The sequence below is a fragment of the Hemiscyllium ocellatum genome, chromosome 3 (genome assembly GCF_020745735.1).
Source record: "Hemiscyllium ocellatum isolate sHemOce1 chromosome 3, sHemOce1.pat.X.cur, whole genome shotgun sequence".
Classification (NCBI taxonomy): Eukaryota; Metazoa; Chordata; class Chondrichthyes; order Orectolobiformes; family Hemiscylliidae; genus Hemiscyllium; species Hemiscyllium ocellatum.
This window is the reverse complement of record NC_083403.1, coordinates 90,170,712-90,191,392: the sequence shown is the minus strand read 5'-3', so window position 1 is coordinate 90,191,392 and position 20,681 is coordinate 90,170,712. Positions and strand designations below refer to the sequence as shown.

Here is a 20,681-nt window from a genome sequence, read left to right as displayed (position 1 = left end):
TGATTTGGTGTCACTTGACCAATCTTGCAAATTTCTGCAGTTGCCTTATGAACAAAGATTAAAAGTCCAGGCTATTTAGCCTTTTTAGCTGTGAGATCATGCACTTTGGAAGAAGAAACAAGATGAGGAAGTTTTAATGAATGGCAGGACACAGGGTAGCTTAGAGGAACAGAAGGATCTTGGGGTAATTATTCCGTGATACTTGAAGTCAGGGGTTTAGATAGGGTTGACAGTGAGAACCTTTTTCCGCGTATGGAGTCAGCTGTTACTAGGGGACACAGCTTTAAATTAAGGGGAGGTTGGTATAGGACAGATGTTAGGGGTAGATTCTTTACTCAGTGAATTGTGAGTTCATGGAATGCCCTGCCAGTATCAGTGGTGGACTCTCCCTCTTTATGGTCATTCAAGCGGGCATTGGATAAGCATATGGAGGTTATTGGGCTAGTGTAGGTTAGGTAAGCTTCAGTCGGCGCAACATCGAGGGCCGAAGGGCCTGTACTGCGCTGTATTTTTCTATGTTCTATGTTCTAGCAGGTGAATAGTATTGTTCAGAAGTGATTTGGATATGTGTTTTCATCAATTTTGGTATAGAGTATAAGAGAAAGCAGATAATGTTGAAGTTATACAAAGAATTGGTGAGACTACAACTGGGATACTGTGTGTAGTTTTGGTCACCTCACTACAGGAAGAATGTGAAAGCAATGGAATGGGTACGCAGGAGGTGGAGAAATTGAGCTGCAAGGAGAGACGAGATAGGCTTGGATTGTTTTCTCTAGAGCAGAGAAGACTGAGGGAGCACATAACTGAGATGTGTACGGTTATGAGGGGTATGAACAGTGTGAGCAGCTGTTCCCATTGGCTAAGGGGTCATCACAAGAGGGCACAGTTTTAAGGTAAGGGGCAGGCGATTCAGAAAGGATTTGGGAAAAAAACTTTTTGACTCAACGGGTATTGGGAATTTGGAATGCACTACCTTAACAGCCTTTTAAAAAAAAATTAGATGGATACTTGAAATATTCTAACATTCGTGAATACAGGACATCTGCAGAAAATTAAGATTAGTGCACTTTTAGTGATAGTTATGTCAGTGCAGGCCTGATGGACCAAAGTGCCTTTCTTGCACTGGATGAATCTATGATTAAAAAAAACCAAAGGGTATGCATTTATTTAATGCCTTTTATGATCTCTGCATGACCCAAAATGTGTTACACCAATTAAGTACTTTTTCTGAAATATAGTCGTTGCTTTAATCATGGTGATGATTAATGTACTATAGTAAATAATTGCACAAATATTTTCTGTCTCTGGTATCTTCTAATTTCTTAACAAATATCCCTTTTGTCTGGACCTGCTGGTCCAGGAAGTAGCTTTTTCCAGGAGTTGCAGGAATTTCTCCAATATCACTTCACTGGAGGCGCACTGATGATGTTACCTAACAAGGTGACAAAATGAGAACAAATCTGCCCGTTCAGTGAGCAAATTTGCAACCTGATCCACAATCTTTCTCCAATACAACTTCTCTTATAACATTTCTGTGTCATTATATCCTTGTTGAACATGGTTTAAGTTGGAAATGCAGCAAAACTGTGGAATTGACCTGCTTTATTGGAGCTGAACATGTATCTTTCCCTACTTTGTGGCATTGCATATTATTTTGCATGTGAATTATTAGTATACAATATTAGTAACTTACCTCTGTCCTTGCTACAGTTTTTTGATTTAAGATGAAGATGGTTATAAGTCTGTCTAAACTTAGTGTTTTTGAAACATTTCTCCTCATTTCAGGGAAAGGGCATCCCCAGCTGATGAATATTTGGTTAATTCCTGTCTTTATTTTTTGCACACTGGTCTGATAACGATTTTGTTCTTGTTTTCTGCTTGTAGAGTATTTCTGGCTCTGATTGGTTGAATACCTGTGTCTCCGGAGATAACACAGGAGAGGTGATGGCGGTAATCCTCCCAGATTGTATGAACAACACAATGAATATCAAGCGACCTAATGAACGCCGTTTTGTAAGTATATGTTACCATTTAAGGGAGAGATAATGTTTTTCTTTGTAAAGCCATATTTTTCAATAGGTAAATACGTTCTTCAAAGAAGTTATCAGAGATAGGCAGGAATGTGGAGTAATCAGGTCAGTCAATATCTTACTGAATGACAGAGCAAACTTGAGGGGCCTATTACTTGTTTGTATGTTTGATGTTTATGGCACAATTCACAACCATTGAAAGAAGCTAGTTTAGTAGCAAATAGCTTAATTTGGCAAGTATGTAAAACAAAATATAAACTACATTTAAAAAAATGCCAAACTACAAACATATGAATAATAATTAGATAACATTTTATTTTATTCAAAGCCAATAAAATCAATGTTTTTTTATGTAATCAAGCTCATGCGCTAAGATTACAGCAGTGATGGGTTTTGATTGCATAAAACATAAAGGAAATGTTCCGGGGAAACAATTTCAGTAAATTCCAGATAAATTTTCAGTTGTTGGGTGCACTTAATTATATACATTTTAACAGCAAATATGCACATTGGGTGTGTAATTAAATCTGTATCTAATGCGTATCTGCAGTCTTCCTCTTTTCTGTACAGTATAGGCCCCTAGGGGCATGGAAACTCAGACACTTCATCTCAAAGCACCACAAGTTTATAGTTTTGATAATTAATTATTTCTTAAGTTAACTAAGAATTATTCAACTGACTAAACATAAATGAATCAATGAGGAATGCATCCCATTCCCCAAGTTATTTATAAAAGTAAGCTTAAGTATCTTTAATATACTCATCTTAATGTATTACATTGTCAGTTATTCACTATTATTTTTGTGCAGTCTGTTTATAAAGCTGACCTCATTCATCACAGTGCTGCTAGTAACATGTCAGCCTCCTGCTCACATCAACAAGAGAAAGAGGCCAATGTAGAAAAGCATTCTTCTGAAATGGAGAAGGAAGACTCAACTTCCAGCCCTGTCATTGAACCAAAGACTTACAGTGATACGGTGAAGAAATACTACCTAATGTTTGATGATACTGACCTGGTGAGCCAAAAGTAGATATGTATCATACTTCAGTATTGTGCTGAGCGGCATTTGCATTAGGCCTTGCATAATATGTAAAGTGTTTATGTGACTATGTGACCGTGCAGATATGCACTTATGTGTGTCTGTGTATGTAATTCCTGTTTCTCTCCCCTTAAATATGTCTTGTAATTGTGGTATATAGGAAGGTTTTAAGTTTTTGCTGCTGGAGCCCTAACAATGAGCATAACTTTTTAAAAAAAATTCTCTTGTAAGATAGTATTTTATTTGAAAAGAATTTCAGTGTCAGCAGCCCGTGGATTGTTATTTAATATGTAATCCTTTGGTGCATAAGGAAAGAATTACATTGGATGCAACCCATTAACCAAGTGCCTGAGCTGAAATATTTCAACTGTTCAGAACATGCATTACACCAGTACAATTAATCTCATCAGGTTGAATTCTTCACCTGCATTGAATTGTTGTTTGAACTTGAGTAAGTATACCTATGATTAGGAGGACTATGGGATTACATTTAACTTCTCAGTGTCAGCTTTACTCTCCCACTATCAAAATAAGCTGCCTGTTAAACAGATTTTCTAACCAAGCGATTAATTTTGAAACTTCACTGTAATTTTTAAAAAAGTACCCTTTCAATTTAGCTAGCTCGTCAGTTTGCTTTATATAAAATCAATTGATTTTATCAAGAGAAGTGATGTTAGTTCTGGGGAGAGCAATAAAAGGATATGAGAGGCAACATTTGTTTTTACACAGAGAGTGTTCAAGTTTGGGATGAACTGCCAGGGTGAGTGGTTGCAGGTATCGTTACAACACTTAAAAGACATTTGGATATGAACATGAATAGGAAAAGTTTGGAGGTATATGGGCTGAATGCTGGCAAGTGGATCTCGTTTAGTTTGGCAGGTATAGTTTTGCACAATCAGAAAGAGCACTAAGTTGCCCCACAAGAATAAAGTAAAAAGCATTTTGGGCTGTTTTTGGGATGCCCTAGAGCAGTGCCTGGCAAATCTGCTGAATGCCAGTTCTAATGGAGAATCACCAGACTTGGAAAAGTTGACTCTGCTTTCTCCTTACATATAGAACATAGAACAAAACAGCACAGAACAGGCCCTTTGGCGCACGATGTTGTGCCGAACATTTGTCCTAGCTTAAGCACCTATCCATGTACCTGTCCAATTGCCGCTTAAAGGTCACCAATGATTCTGACACTGCCACTCCCACAGGCAGCGCATTCCATGCCCCCACCACACCCTGGGTAAAAAAATCTACCCCCCCATACCTTCCACCCTTCACCTTAAGTTTATGTCCCCTTGTAACACTCTGTTGTACCTGGGGAAAAAGTATACATATGTTGCCAGACCTGCTGAGTTTCACCAGCAATTTCTGGTTTTATTTCAAATCTAGCATTGTCATTTTTTTTAATATAGAAGAAATGTCCTTTGCTGTTTGTAAGCATGTCAGAGTTATTGATTGTTCAATTTTGGGAACTAATAAGGAATGCTCCAGAGTTACATAAGAAGATTAAGCTTGTTGCTATGAAGTTTGTTGAAATAAATCTGAAAGATGGGCTAGATTATGGTGGCAAATGGGATGAGGCCGTAGAGAAGAGTTAGATGTCAGGGCAGGAGAAGTTAAATGTTCAGGTACTGCGCAATAGCAGTATGGGTAGTAGGCAGAAGAAGAATAGTGAAGGAGTTAATCAAAATTTTCATGGGGCTGAAATATTTCTGTCCCATCTTTTCACAAACTGATTGTGTGTTTGTTTATATGTGACCCACATTTCTGATGGCTAATTTACATATTGTTCTGCTTTTGGAATAGAGACCAAGCATGATACTTAGTGAAGGACCCAGTGTTGCTAGTGTCGTGACCAGACTGTTCCTGAGCAAAAGCCACCCAGTTGAATAGTTGATGACAGTGGGAAGATACTGGAGCTTGATTTTGCTGTTGACATTTTTAAAGTAGAGGCTTGCAACTTGGAAATAGACACTTTGATCTAACTAGTTCCCATATTCCAACCATGTTGCCAAACTAAACAATACCCACTTGCCAGCATTCAGCCCATATACCACCAAACCTTTCCTATTCATGTACATATAGAAATGTCTTTTAAATATTATAACTATACCTGCAGCCACTAACCCTGACAGTTCATCCCAAACCTGAACCCCTCTGTGTAAAAAAAAAAGTTGCCCCTCATATTCTTTTTAGACTTTCTCTTCTTGCCTTAAAAATATACCCCATAATTTTGAACTCTCCACCCTAGGGAAATGACACTTGCGGTTCACCTTAAAATCATGAGGGGCATAGATATAAACCTCTATAAGGGCACCCCTCAACTTCCTACAATCCAGTGGAAAGGTTCCAGCCTATTATTATAACTCAAATCCTTCATCCTCAGCAGTATCCTAGCACAGAGGAACCTTGATTATCTGAACAAGGTGGGTGGGCACTGTCTCGTGTGAATGATTGATTATTTGGTTAATTGATTCAATGCCTCTTCTGGGGCTCGAAGTTTTCTGTTAAGTCCACTCCCCATTCAGAAGACTAGGCAGCAACACACCGCGTGCGAGGCCTACCTTCCCGCCCCATCTGTATAACGCCCCCAACTCCACTCCCCATCCACCCCTCAAACCCAGACCACCCCAAAACCCAGTTCAGTCCCACCCCTCCCTGCCAACCCACCCCCGCCAACAAGACTGCTGCTGCTGCCATCAGTCCAGTACTGGTCTCAGTAGCATTTCAGTAAGCCAAGTTCATTTTTAATCACTGTAAACAAAAGACGCAATCGGTGTTGGAAACACGCCTTTGATGTAATGTTGCTATCGGCACCTGGAGATCTCCTTTGGATAATCCGATATTCAGATAATCGAGGTTCCTCTGTTAACCTTTTCTGGGCCCTCCAATTTAATAATATCCTTCCTATAGCAGGGTGCATTTCTGTTTTTAAAAAAACTATATTTAGTAAACACTAGAGTTGGTTCATAGTTGGGGCAACGAATTTTCTAGGAACTAACCAAATTGTTAACCAGATTAACAATAATAAAGAAGCAGCAATGAATGTTATAGTTGTCTGCACGGTGTTGGATAGTGCTATAACTGATGAGAATGAAGGTGAAAAATCAAGACAGATGATATCGTGACTTCAGTCTGTTGAATTCAAGGAAATATTTAATTACCTGTCGCAATTGGTACAACAATTTCAATTGAAATTTTCATGAGAATGTTAAGAAGTTGGTGTAAGACTTGAGAGGGGCAAAGATGTTGGTAATTAATGAAGATTTTAAATGATATACTTCGTAAAAGGAAAAGCACCTGATTGGTAGCAAAGTCAGCATTTGCCTTGAAACTAAACCTTGACACTGAAAGTGGTTGAACGGTGCTAATGATTAAATAACGTAATAATAAAACAAAACTGCAGATGCCGAAGATTTGAAACAAGAGCAGTATTTGCCAGAGAAAGTCAGCATGTCTGGCAGCATCTTGTGGAGAAAAACAGAGTTAATGTTTCAAGTTCAGTGAACCTTCTTCAATTAATATTGTCTGGGAGTGTTTGCAGATGGCAAGGTGCTCTTGACTATGAGCTATGTTTGTCAGTTTCATATTGTCATCAAAGATCCCTAAGACTGAATAAACATAAATGCTTTTTAATGAGCAAAGTTTTTTTTGGAGGCAGATATGAATTGGCTGAAGTATCTGTGCCTTGGTTGGACTCAGGATGCTGGTCCAGTACCATCACATGGAACATACTGGTAGAAATTGTGTCCTGACACATTTTACTCTGATGTGCAGTGGTGTACTAATTATAAGCTATTCAACCATGCAGACACTTATAACATTGGTATTTGCTGTTGATAAGCCAAAATGTACAGAATCTTTTATTGTATGAGCAAAGTATATTTGGTCATTAATGTATATGTATAACTGCATTCAAATGCAAAGCGATGTGAGTTAACATTGGTAAAGACTTCAGACCGGAGGTAATGATATGTTTTATTGCCCTTTGAGTTATGTAAAGGAAAAAGCATTTACAATTCTCTGGGTTACAGTTAACAGGAAAGCAGTGGAGAGGAGTAGAGTACAACAGATAGCAAACTCTGGGCTGAGAGAAATTCATATTTATATTAAAGAAGGATGAAGCACTCAATCAACAGAGTGCCTGTCAGATCAGCCATTAATGCCATCATTTGTGCCTCATTGAAATGACTGGCTTTTTAGTAGACTGCATGTTCTTAGATAGATCAAAGCTGCTTACTGAAGTGCATCACAGAGATAACCAAGATAATAAATGGTGCTACTTTTCTCAACTTTAAAGATGCCTAATTGCAACAGTAAATCCGATGACATTTTCAAGATCGACTTAATTCAGAAGCAAATCCCAGTAACTGCATTTTTCATTGAGCTGACTCTTTTTAGGCATTTAAAGATTAACAGTTCAATAAGATGTCAACAAATGTCAAATTCACTTGGTTACCACGTGGTTAATCATCTTTCCCAGAAAAAATGTCCTGTGCTAAATATATAGTCTATTTTGTAACAATGGCATATTATGCCTTTCTTTTTGGTAGCTGGCTGCATCAGCAAAGGTGAAGAAGTAATTTGGGTAACCCTGTCTTGCATCATTAAATCAGCAGCAGCTAAGCAGATTTGGTATGATACAAATGTGGGTTTGTATAATGTAACCATCAAATAATACAGTTTAAATAGATACTGAGCCTGCATGTTGAGGGCTTGTGCTAGTACAGCCAAGTGGACCTCAGAGGTGTCAAGTCAAAGAATTAGGAAGTTCAGAGCAGAGTAGCTTCAATATTTCTAGTGTTTAGCGACAGAAATGCTAGGTCATCCCAACTTGATGACCACTGATGCAGCCAAATAGAAAGGCAACCATAGAATTGAGGGGATTAGTGAAGGAGTAAAATTATGTATCATTCACAAATATGTACTATAGCTAAATGCATACATACGTGCGCACATACACCCAAATATCTATAGTATTACAAATACGAATATGTGTTTGTGGGAATGTATACATATTTGTGCATGTGTGTTTATAATAGCTAAGATTTATATAACACATCAAACATAGTAAAATGTCCCAAGAGCCAAAGGTAATAGGAATAAAAGACTAAGCTATAGAAAGGGATATTAGGCTAGATGTCCAAAAGCTTGACCTAAGGAGCATTTTAAAAGATTTGAGCTAGAGAATTTCAGGAATATGAGGAAAGGTATTTGGAAGCACATCTGCTAGTGAAGGAGTGATAAAAAGCAGGCATGCTCATTACAAATGAATTGACGGCACAGAAGTTTAAGATTGGAAGAGGTTATGAAGGTAAGGAGGGGCTTAGCAATGGATGCTTAGAAAACCAAATGAAATTGAGACGTTGTTGGACCAGGAGCCAGTGTGGGTCAGCAAGTAAAGTGCTTATATGTGAATGATATTTAAATTAAGATACAAGGAGTAAAACTTTGAATGAACACAGTTTAAATATGTTGGAAGATGGGAGATCAGCCAGAATAGTATTGGGATAGCCACGTCAAGAGATACAACGCAATGATGAAGGTGTCAGCAGCCGATCAGCTATGATAAGGTCAGATGCAAGCTATGTTTTGGCGGTAGATGTTGCCAGTTATGATATGCTATGCAGTCAAAATATCACCAAGCTAGAGTCAAATTCAACAAGTTCGTAAACTGTCTCGGTTTAAGATTTAAAGCTGAAAATGGTGGGCAGGAAATTGAGATCATGATGAACAGCAAAGACAATAATTTGTTTTCCTCAAATTTGGTTGGTGGAAATTTCTACTTGTCAGTATTAAATGTCAGACAAGCAGACTGATAATTTGGGAACAATGAAAGGATCCAGGAAGCTAGTAATGAGATGGATCTGAGTGTCATTGGCCTTCAAGTGGTATCTGAAATTTTTGCATCTCTAAGCCATAGTACATAGATTAGAAATAGCAGCAGGTCAAGAATACGTTCTTGGCAGGCTACAGAGGTAGCCATGTGGGAGTTCAAGGAGAAGTACATATTGATATCTAAGAATAGAATTTAACAAGGAGGGTTGCATTCATCTGAACAACAAAGGACTGATGATATGATAAGTTATCTCTAAGACTGAGGATAATGAAGATGATTAATTTATCATGGTCACAAAGAATATAAATTGTAACCTCAAAGGTTACAATCAAAGAAATCTGATTGGATTGATTCAGACTTAGAATTGCGGAATAGATGAGCAATATGCATTTTAGGACTTTGAAAAGCAAAGGGATTTTGAAGGTGGAATGATAATTAGCGAAGACAGAGAGAACAAGGATAGGTTTTTGAGAAGCACAATAACATCAGTTTTAAAGAGGGTGGGACAATATCTGCTGTGATGTAACCATGAACAATATCAGCAAATGTGGAGCCCAAGAAAGGAAGTTAAGCGATCAACATTTTGGTTGGGATGGAGTTGAGGAAGCAATGGGTCAACATCATGGATATTCAACAATGGTGTTCTGGAACCCAACCAGATGTGGTGTTGATGGTTAGGTCAGTTGAATGGATAGCCAATATACAAAATGAGTACAGAATAGTGCTCCAGCTGTGATGGTTCAAAGTGATAGGGGCAAAGCAACCATGCTGCTTTGTTGTATAACCTTTTGAACTTCCTGAATGCTTTTGGAATTGACCTCATCCAGGCAAGCAGAGAATATTCAGCTACATTCCTGACGTGTGCCTTGTTGGAATGTGGACAGGTTTTCAGGTGTAGGGAGGGGAGTCATTCAATGTAGAATACTCTGTCTTTGGCCTGCTCATCTAGCCAAAGAATTGATGTGGCTTGTTCTCTTAAGTTTATGGTGCTTGCCTCCTATCCTACCTAAACCCTATCCAAACCTTTGATGAAAGATTCAATAGTATTAATGACACTGAATGTGAAGGGAGAATGCTTTCATTCTGTTGTTCAGTTAGTCATTGGTTTGCAGTTTTTTGTGTGTCAAAGCGGTTAGTCACCACATATCAGCACAAGCCTGAATTTTGTCTAGCTGTTGCTTTATCTGAGAGGGGACTCCTTCAGTATTTGAGGATTTGCCAATGGCCTGATCACTGCAGTCATCAGTGAACATCCTTGATTCTGACCTTATGGTAGAGGGACTGTTACTGATAAAGCAGCTGAAGGCGATGGGTATTCAGTATGCTGACAAACTCTGTGATATCCTGGGGTTGAAAATGTTGGTCTGTGTATGCACCCTCTCTATGCTCCTTGCCCCCCTCCCTCTCACCTCTCACACTCGTGCACCCATACTCTTGAGCACGCGGACACTCGTGCACCTGCACTCTAACTGGATATATATCAATACAATTAGCTTTATTGCTGGGACTACTTCAGTAAAACTTAACGTAAAGAAAAGCATAGTGTCTTTCAGAATGTTACAAATCTTTTTACAGTCAATGAATAATTTTGAAGTATCACCTAAGTAAACTTGAAATGGCATCCATCATTGAGTGCGTCAAGAGTTTATTAATGTCATACATTACTCCAGCCCCCACCCCTAGATTGCCTTGATCCGTAACAATTCACCTATCATCTCTGCAGGTCCATGGCAGAGTCCATCTCCCTAGCCTGCACTCATCGCTAGAACATCGGGATAACAAGGACATCTAAATCAGATTCCTATTCATTGAGTTTAGCTCTGCCTTCGACACCATAATTCCAACCAAACTCCTCTCCCAAATTTTAAGACCTTAGGACTCTGCTTCGCCCCACCCAGCCCCCACCCTCTTGCAACTAGACCCTCAACTTCTTGACCTGCAGACTACAATCTTCAGGAAGCGGAGTGGAAGACATGCCCCTGTCTGCATCAGTGGTGCTGAGGTTGAGTTGGTCAAGAGCTTCAAGTTCTTAGGAGTAAATATCACCAACAATCTGTCCTAGTCTATTCACATCAGTGCTGCAATCAAGAAAGCACATCAACAGCTCTCATCCTCAGAAGTCTAAGGAAATTCTGCAAGTCCACAATGCCTTTTTTCAATTTTCATAGATCGCCCCAGAAAGAGTCTTATCTGAATGCTTCTTGGAATGGCAACAGCTCTTCTCAAAATCAGGAGAAATTACAGAGTTGGGAACAAAGCTCAGTCCATCACGAAAACCAGATTTCCTTCCATTGACTACTTCTACACTTCCCAGTACCCTAGGAAAGCCAAAAAGATCAAATATTCCATTTATACTCTTTTCCACCCTCTTTTTATCAGACAGAAGATGCAAAAGTTTTAAAATGCATATGAAGGCATTTAAGAACAGCTTCTTCCCTGCTGTTCTCAGACTTATGAACAGACCTCTCACATATTAGAGTTGATCTTTCTCTGCACCGTCTCTGTAGGTGTTTTCTTTGCTATATTTTGCAATTGTTTTGTATTATCCTGATGTACTTCGGTAATGTAGAGATTTATATGGATAGCATGCAAAACAATGCTTTTCACTGTATTTCGGTACATGTGACAGTAATAAATCAAATCAAATAAATTACTGCAGATGCTGAAAATCTTAAATAAAAACTGAAAAACAATACATCCAGCAGCATCAGTTCTAACAAAAGAACACTATCCCAAAACATAACTTTATTTCTTTCCCTATAGATGCTACTGAATATTTCCAGCATTTTCTGCTGAAATAAATTCAAATTTATTTTTGTAGTTCTCTATATTAACTTCTTTTGCTAAAAACAAAAGTTACTGGAGAATGTTATGTCTGGAAGCATCTGTGGTCAGAATGCAGAATTTCTGTTTTAAGTCCAATGATTATTGGATTTTGAAATTCATTGAGTTGGGGGCAGAGAGGGATAAAACTAAGACTTTGACTGAGTATAGAGCATTCAGCATCAAAGCAGAAGGGGAGAAAAGCCAGTAAATATCTGACAAGTTGCAGAGTCAGGGGAAAGGCTAGAGTACAATGGAAGGGGAGGATGTGGGTACCTCTGAGTTGTTCTGTTGCGACTTCAGCGTTAACTCTGCTTTCTTCCCACATATACTGCCAGACTTGCTGAGTTTCTTCAGCACTTTGTTTTCACTTGGAAAAGATATGTGTCAGTTCCTAGAATCCCTACATTGTGGTAACAGGCCATTTGGTCTGACAAGTCCACATCAACCATCTGAAGAGTAATCCTCCCAGACCCATTCCCCTACTATATCACACTAAATTTAGCCTGACAAATCACCTTACACATTCCTGAACACTATGGGCAACTTAACATCACCAATTCAACTAACCAGCACATCTTTCAATTTTGGGAGGAAACCGGAGCACCCGGAAGATGCCTACGCGCACACAGAAGAATGTTCAAAGTTCACACAGACAGTCGTCTGAGGCTGGAATCAAATTCAGGTCCCTGGCACTGTGAGGAAGCAGTGCTAACCACTGAGCCACTGTGTTGCCCTGTAGCAGGAACTTTAAAATGCAATAAATCAATTTGTACTGATCTGTGTTTTTAAAAAAACAGCAATTTCACAGCATTTTCCAATCATATGCCTTCAAGTGTAAGATTTTTATTCAATTATAGATTTAAAATTTGGATACAGCAACTTTTTGCCAGAATTAACTGTTACACCACTTAGAATGTAAATATCGATGGTCTATGTATTAGATACCATGTATTATGTGCAAGTTCCACTTTTATTTAAAATACTTTCCTTATTTCATAGAGGAGTTTCAAGAACATGGTTTCCAGAGAGCCTTTTAAAAGAATACAAAAGGTAGACAAAGCAAAAACACATCCTGACCGAATGCCACTGGAATCTGTATACAAGGTAAGTTGTGTATCTCTGCTGCAATGTATATGATGAGAATCAATATCTGTAAGAAATTACATTGCTATTCCAAAATAGTAGACAAAGATTCACTTATTTAAAATTCACTTACCTAACATTCCAAGTCAAGAGGAGTTGAAATGGAAGTATGAAGTAAGCCTGTACTTTAGAAACCATGCTCAAACAAAATCCTTGTCTGTAATTCTGCCTCATTAGCTAGTCAATTCCTAACAAGCTCTAGAGAATCAAAGTCAATTACTTTGTGATTCTACAGTATCTCAAGCAGGGTCAGTTGGTTGTATTGAGTTTTTTATACTGTACCATGCTATTTGATATCAACTACCTTTTAGCTTTTGTTTTGGTGAGAGCACCAAAAGGTAGTAATACAAAGACTTGAGATTTCTCTTTTTCAGCTGCAGCTTAGTTGCTATGCACAGTGATCTCGACCTATTTTTCAGATGCTATGCTATAAATGCCATTCACTGTACCATTTATAAACCAACACCTTCTAAATAGGGCCTGTACAGAAGATTTTCATAAATCTGTGCCAGGCAGTGGATAAGCTATGGTCTGTACATTTTGGGATGCCACACTATAACAATTAGTATTTTAAGATCACGGTTTATGTTGGCTAGGGATGACGTGCTAGGACTATTCCAAGTAGAACAGAGTAGACTAGGAGAAAATGTAATGCGAGTTTTATTTTAGTATGAAGGTTTTTGATGGGTGATTTGGTTTTCAGTTTTCAGTAATGAAGAGTGGTTAAGAGGTTTAGATTAGATTAGACTTACAGTGTGGAAACAGGCCCTTCGGCCCAACAAGTCCACACCGACCCGCCGAAGCACAACCCACCCATACCCCTACATTTACCCCTTACCTAAGACTACGGGCAATTTAGCTTGGCCAATTCACCTGACCCGCACATCTTTGGACTGTGGGAGGAAACCGGAGCACCCGGAGGAAACCCACGCAGACACGGGGAGAACGTGCAAACTCCACACAGTCAGTCGCCTGAGTCGGGAATTGAACCCGGGTCTACAGGCGCTGTGAGGCAGCAGTGCTAACCACTGTGCCACCGTGCCGCCCACAATTGTTACACAAATAATTGTCAACAAATATATTGGAAGAATATATTGAACAGAAATATATTTAAGGAAGAGTTGACAAATATTTGAAGCAGAAAATCAGACTTTGAGGTCAGGAAATTTGAATTAGTGTTGAGTTACCTCAATCCCTTTCTTCCTTAACTAAAACGTAATTGCTTGTTCCCCAGTTTTTTGTTGTAGCGCAGTACTTTTAATGCAGAATTTTCAGTCCTTGGCTGTTTTGTTTATGGAACTTTAATCGCTGCTCGCTCTACCCCAGTCTCTTCCTACACTTAAATTTTAGATGGATAAATTGGAGAGTTGGGCAGAGAAATGGCAGATGGACTTCAATGCAGGTAAACACGAAGTGATGTATTTTGGAAGATCCAATTCAAGAGCGAACTATACGGTAAATGGAAAAGCCCTGGAAACATTGATGTACAGAGCGACCTGGGTGTTCAGGTCTATTGTACATTGAACATGGCAATGCAGATTGATAGAATGGTCACGAAGGCATATATGGCATGCTTTCCTTCATGAGATGGGGTATTGAGTCCACGAGTTGGCAGATCATTTTACAACTGTATAGGACTTTGGTTCAGCCACATTTGGAATACTGTGTATAGTTCTGGTCGCAACATTACCAAAAGGTTGTGGATGCTTTGGAGGGGGTGCAGAGGAAATTTACCAGGATGTTGCCTGATATAGAGGGTGCTAGCTATGAAGAGTGGTTGAGTAGATTAGGATTACTTTCATTAGAAAGACAGAGGTTGAGGGGAGTCCTGATTAAGGTCTACAAAATCATGAGAAGTTTGGACAGGGTGGATGGCAAGAAGCCTTTGCCCAGAGTGGGGGACTCAATTACTAGGGGTCATGAGTTCAAAGTGAGAGGGGAAACGTTTAAGGGAGAGATGCATAGAATGTTTTTACGCAGAGGGTGGTGGGTGCCTGGAGCTCATTGCCAGTGGTGGAGGTAGAGATGGGCATGATAGTGTCATTTAATATGTATCTAGACAGATACACGAATGGGCAGAGAGCAGAAAGGTACAGACCCTTGAAAAATAGGCAACAGGTTTAGATAGAGGAACTGGATTGATGCAGGCTTAGACAGCCAAAGGGCCTGTTCCTCTGCTGTAATTTTCTTTGGTCTTTTGTTCTAAATTGTCAGCAGATGCCATAAATTCCCATCTTTTCTAACTGAGGAACTTCCAGTTTAATTCAGCTACTAGCTGTTAGTGCTGTTTTCATCAAATGTTCCTCATTTTCAGCTGACTACAAAATAAGAGATGACAAAATTTAAGTATAGTTTACATACATTTGCATGTAATTAATACAAGACTTCAGCTTGGGTACTAACTGCTAAATATACATTTTTAAACAATAAAAGAGTATCAGTATAGTAAGTCTTGTATTAATTACATGCAAATGTATGTAAACTATACTTAAATTTTGTCATCTGCTTATGTAATTTTTAAAACTGAGCAGTTTGCAACTACTCTACAAACTTTATATAAGTAATGGCTCAGATATGCCAATGAGTGACAATCACTATCAAATTGCATGTCTGCACCTACTATTTTGTGTTAAGACTGAATATGCTTTTGACACTGGCAATTCCAAACTCAGTCCCTTCAAAAATGCTGAACAGACCTGAAATTTGAACATCAAACCATATACCCTTTTTCACAGTAGCAGAGTGTTTTGTTCACAGTAGTGTATGTTTTGTATTGTACTTTTGACATTTTCTCGTTTAGTTAGAACATTCATCTCACCAACTGTGCCCTCCCATACCCTTCCACTGCCACCTGATGCCCCTACAGTGATCACCCCTTCTTCATAACTACCCACTCCCTCAACAGTGATCACCCATTCCTGCCCACTTTCCCCAAGATAATCACAATTTTCCTTAGTCACTACAACTTATAAAATCATAGAACATAGAACAATCCAGCGCAGAACAGGCCCTTCAGCCCAACAAGTCCACACTGACCCACGGAAGTGCAACCCACCCAGACCCATTCCCCTACATTTACCCCTTCACCTAACATTACAGGCAATTTAGCATGGCCAATTCACCTAACCTGCACATTTTTGGACTGTGGGAGGAAACTGGAGCACCCGAAGGAAACCCATGCAGACAAGGGGAGAATGTGCAAACTCCACACAGTCAGTCGCCTGAGGCGGGAATTGAAACCAGGTCTTTGGCACTGAGAGGCAGCAGTGCTAATCACTGTGCCACTGTGCCGCCCATGGTGAACTAAACTAAGCTCATCCCCCTACACTATCCTGTCATCATCTATGTGCTTATCCAAGGATTGTTTAAATCTCCCTAACATGGCTGAGTTAACTACATTGGCTGGCAGGGCATTCCACGCCAATACTACTGTCTGAATAAAGAACCTGTCTCTGACATCTGTCTTAAATTTAACACCCCTCAATTTGTAGTTATGCCCCCTTGTACAAGCTGACGTTATCATCCTAGGAAAAAGATTTTCACTGTCTACCCTATCTAATCCTCTGATCATCTTGTACGTCTCTATTAAATCCACTCTTAGCTGCCGCCTCTCCAAAGAGAACAGATCCAAGTCTTTCTGCCTTTCCTCATAAGAGCTTCCCTCCAGACCAGGCAACATCCTGGTAAATCTCCTGTGCACCTTTTCCAATGCTTCCACATCCTGTAATGGGGCGACCAGAACTGTACACAATATTCCCAGTGCAACAGCACTAGGGTTTTGTATAGTTGCTGCATGACATTACGGCTCCAGAACTCAATCCGCCTACCAATAAAACCTAACACACTTAACAGCACTATCAACCTGGGTGGCAACTTTCAGGAATCCATGTACATGGACTCCAACATCCCTCTGCACATCCACACTACCAAGAATCTTTCCACTGACCTAGTATTCTGCCTTCCTGTTATTCTTCCCAAAATGAATCACCTCACATTTAGCTGCATTGAACTCCATTTGCCACCTCTCAGGCCAATTCTGCAGTTTATCCGAGTCCCCCTGCAACCTGCAACATTCTTCTACACTGTCCACTACGCCATTGATTTTAGTGTCATCTGCAAATTTACTAACCCATTCACCCATGCCTGTGTTCAAGTCATTTACAAAAGTGACGAACAGCAATGGTCCCAAAACAGATCCTTGTGGCCCACCACTAGTAACCGGACTCCAGTCCGAATATTTTCCATCATCCACCACTTGCTGCCTTCTTACAGAAAGCCAGTTTCTAATCCAAACTGCTAAATCACCCTCAATTCCATGCCTCTGCATATTCTCCAACAGCCTACCTTTACCAAAGGCTTTACTGAAGTCTATGTATACCATGTCAACTGCCCTACCCTCATCCATATGCTTGATCACCTTCTCAAAAAACTGAGGTTTGTGAGACATGACCTGCCCTTGATGAAACCATGTTGACTATTTAAATTGTTGCTTGCTCGATGATTATAAATCCTATCCCTTGTAATCCTCTGCAAAACGTTTCCTACAATAGACGTAAGTCTCACTGGTCTATAATTACCTGGGTCATCTCTACTGCCCTTCTTGAGCAAGAGCACAACATTTGCAATACTCCAGTCCTCTGGTACTCAACATGTAGACAGTGCGACTCAAAGATCAAAGCCAAAGGCTCCAACACCACCTCCCTTGCTTCCCAGAGAACCCTTAGATAAATCCCATCTGGCACAGGGGACTTGTCTACTTTCACACCTTCTAGAATTGGTAACACCTCTTCCTTACTGACATTGATCTTTTCTAGTTCAACAGCTCTTCTCTCATTCTCCTCCTCTACAATATTCTCCTTTTCCTGAGTGAAAACCGATGAGAAATATTCATTTAGCACCTCTCTGATCTCCACAGAGTCCACACACAACTTCCCACTTCTGTCTTTGACTGGCCGTATTCCTACCCTAGTCAACCTTTTATTCCTCACATACCTATATAAAGCTTTACGGTTCTCCTTTATTCTATCTGCTAAAGCACTGCTCATGGCCTCTCTCTGCTCCTATTAACTCTCTCTTTAAATTTTTCCTAGCTAATCTGTAACACTCCATTGCCTCATCGGAACTATCTCGTCTCATTGTCAAATAAGCTTCCTTCCACTTAACAGATGCAGTTTCTGTAGTAAACCACAGTTCCCTTACCTTATCACTTCCTCCATGCCTGACAGGGACATACCTATCAAGCACATGCAATATTTGTTCCTTAAAATTGCTCCACATTTTGCTGTCCCCTTCTATGCATCCTAAGTCTTGCCTAATCGCATTATAATTGCCCTTGCCCCATCGATAACTCTTGCCCTGTGGAATGTACCTATCCCTTTCCATCCCTAAACTAAACGTAACTGAATTATGGTCACTCTTTCCAAAGTGTTCACCTACCACTAAATCAAACACCTGGCCTGGTTCATTACCAAGCACCAGATCTATTTGGCCTCCCCACTTGTCAGCCCTTTGACATACTCTGTCAGGAAACCCTCCTGCACACATTGGACAAAAACTGATCCATCCAACATACTAGAGTTATAGCATTTCCAGTCACTGTTAGGGAAGTTAAAGTCTCCCATAATGACCACCCTGTTCCTTTCACTCCTACCCAGAATCATTTTCCCAATCCTCTCCTCCACCTCCCTAGAGCTCTGTGGAGGCCTATAAAAAAACTCCAAGCAGTATGACCTCTCCTTTCCTGTTTCTAACCTCAGCCCATACAACCTCAGTGGACGAATCCTAGTCAAAAGTTTTTTTAACCACCGTTAGACTATTCTTGACAAAGAAGGCCACACCTCACCCTTTTTTACCTCCTTGCCTGTTCCAACTGAAAGATCTAAACCCTGGATCCTGCAACATCCATCCCTGACCCTGCTTTATCCATGTCTCCGAAATGGCCACCACATCAAAGTCCCAGGTACCTATCCATGCTGCAAGCTCACCTACCTCTTTTCGGATGCATTTGGCATTGAAGTAGACACACTTCAAACCAACTTGCTGTCTGCCAGCACGTTCCTGTGACAGTGAAATCCTGCCCATGCCCTCCCTACACTCATCCTCCAGTTCCCATCCCTCTGCTGAATTAATTTAAACCTACCCGAATAACACCAGCAAATTTCCCACACGGGATATTAGACCCTATGGTCCAAGTGAAGACCATCCTATTTGTAGAGGCTCCCCCTTCCCCAGAATGAGCCCCAATCATCTAAGTATCTGAAACCATCCCTCCTGCACCATGACTGTAGCCACGTGCTCAGCTGATATCTGTCCCTATTCCTTGTCTCGCTATCACGCGGCATGGGTAACAAAACAGAGATAACAACTCTGTTTTAGCTCTCAGCTTCCACCCTAGCTCCCTCCCTGAAATCCTGCCTTACAGCCCTATCCCTCTTTCTGCCTATGCCATTGGTGCCTATGTCATTGGTACCTATGTGGACCATGACTTGAGGCTGGTCATCCTCTCTCTTCAGCACCCCAAATACACGATCCACGACATCATGGACCCTGGCAGCTGGGAGACAACACGCCAATTGAGAGTCTCGTTTGTTCCCTACAAACCTTCTACCTGACCCTCTATCTATTGCGTCCCCAATGACTAACACACTCCTTTCCCTCCTTCCCTTCTGTGCAACAGGGACAAACTCTGCCAGAGACCTGCACCCTACTGCATGAGGGACATAGATAAATGAGTAGCCAAGGTTTTTTTTTCCCAAGGTTAGGAGAGTCCAAAACATATAGGTTTAAGATGAGAGTGGAAAGATTTAAAAGGGTCCTGAGGGGCAATTTTTTTCACATATGGTACTATGAGTGAATGAAATGAGCTGCTAGATGCGGAAACAATTACAACATTTAACAGACATTTGGACAAACACACAAAAGGAAAGATTTAGAGGGTTATGGACCAAACGCAGGTAAATGGGAAAAGTTTGGTTCAGAATGCCTGGTTGGCATGAACAAATTGGACTGAAGGTTGTGTTTCAGCTCTGATTCTCTCACACCCGTTGTTGCAGGAATTTTCCATTCTCTCTTCCGCTCTACACAGAGTTATCACCAGTTATCTAACCTCAATCATTATTGTTGATTAGGTTTACATCATGCATAGAGTACACTTAACCAATCAATACGTACATACACCTATGTAATTATAATATACAATTAATATGAAAGCACATATGTACCATCAAGCCCCAATTTGTTTTAACATAGCAGTTTATATCTGGAATCTGTACATACATCAATCTCCTCTGTCCATTGTCCCTGGTGTTTTAATGACTTTCAAGGTTGAGAGATTCAATGAGTTAACAACCTGTTTGTGTAGGTGTGAGCATTATCGTTATTGTTCCTGTTCCTTACTGTCTTACAAATAAAGCAGCTCCTAGAACAAATGGTCCAATGTATTATTTAACTAACAGTTTTGTGCCCTTGTAAGTTTATGCACAGCTAATAGCTTGGAACTGTGCGCAGTTAAATATTGCGCTGAAAGTTATTTTATGTTTCATTTTAGACCTATTCAGTCCATCCTTTTAGCCAGTGGCTTACTCACATAGGCTAATCTGGAGGCCAAGCCTCCACATCTTGGAAGGCATACTAAACTACCCCATTATAAATGCCAGTCCCTCTTTCTTTTTTCCTCCCCATCCTTCCCTTTTATATAGACAAATTTGGTGTGTAGTGAAGGGTGGTTGTAATCATCGTCATTGTTCAATGTTGACAGTGTATCACATCACCCATATAAAAGTAATATTCCTACTTCAATAGTTTCTATAGTTC

The 20,681-nt window shown here is 40.0% G+C and overlaps 1 protein-coding gene across 2 annotated transcripts in view; it reads left to right on the top strand.

The window, feature by feature from the left end:
• Positions 1-20,681, top strand: part of gtf3c2 (general transcription factor IIIC, polypeptide 2, beta) — a 147,463-nt gene that overhangs the window by 117,680 nt on the left and 9,102 nt on the right. Inside the window, exons 15-18 of one of the 2 annotated variants that reach the window (XM_060851791.1) lie at positions 1,885-2,013; positions 2,840-3,046; positions 12,726-12,830; positions 14,220-14,271. In XM_060851791.1, coding sequence (XP_060707774.1) covers positions 1,885-2,013; positions 2,840-3,046; positions 12,726-12,830; positions 14,220-14,271 — 493 coding nt within the window. The remainder of the gene's footprint in view (positions 1-1,884; positions 2,014-2,839; positions 3,047-12,725; positions 12,831-14,219; positions 14,272-20,681) is intronic. The other variant, XM_060851781.1, reaches the window with a different exon arrangement.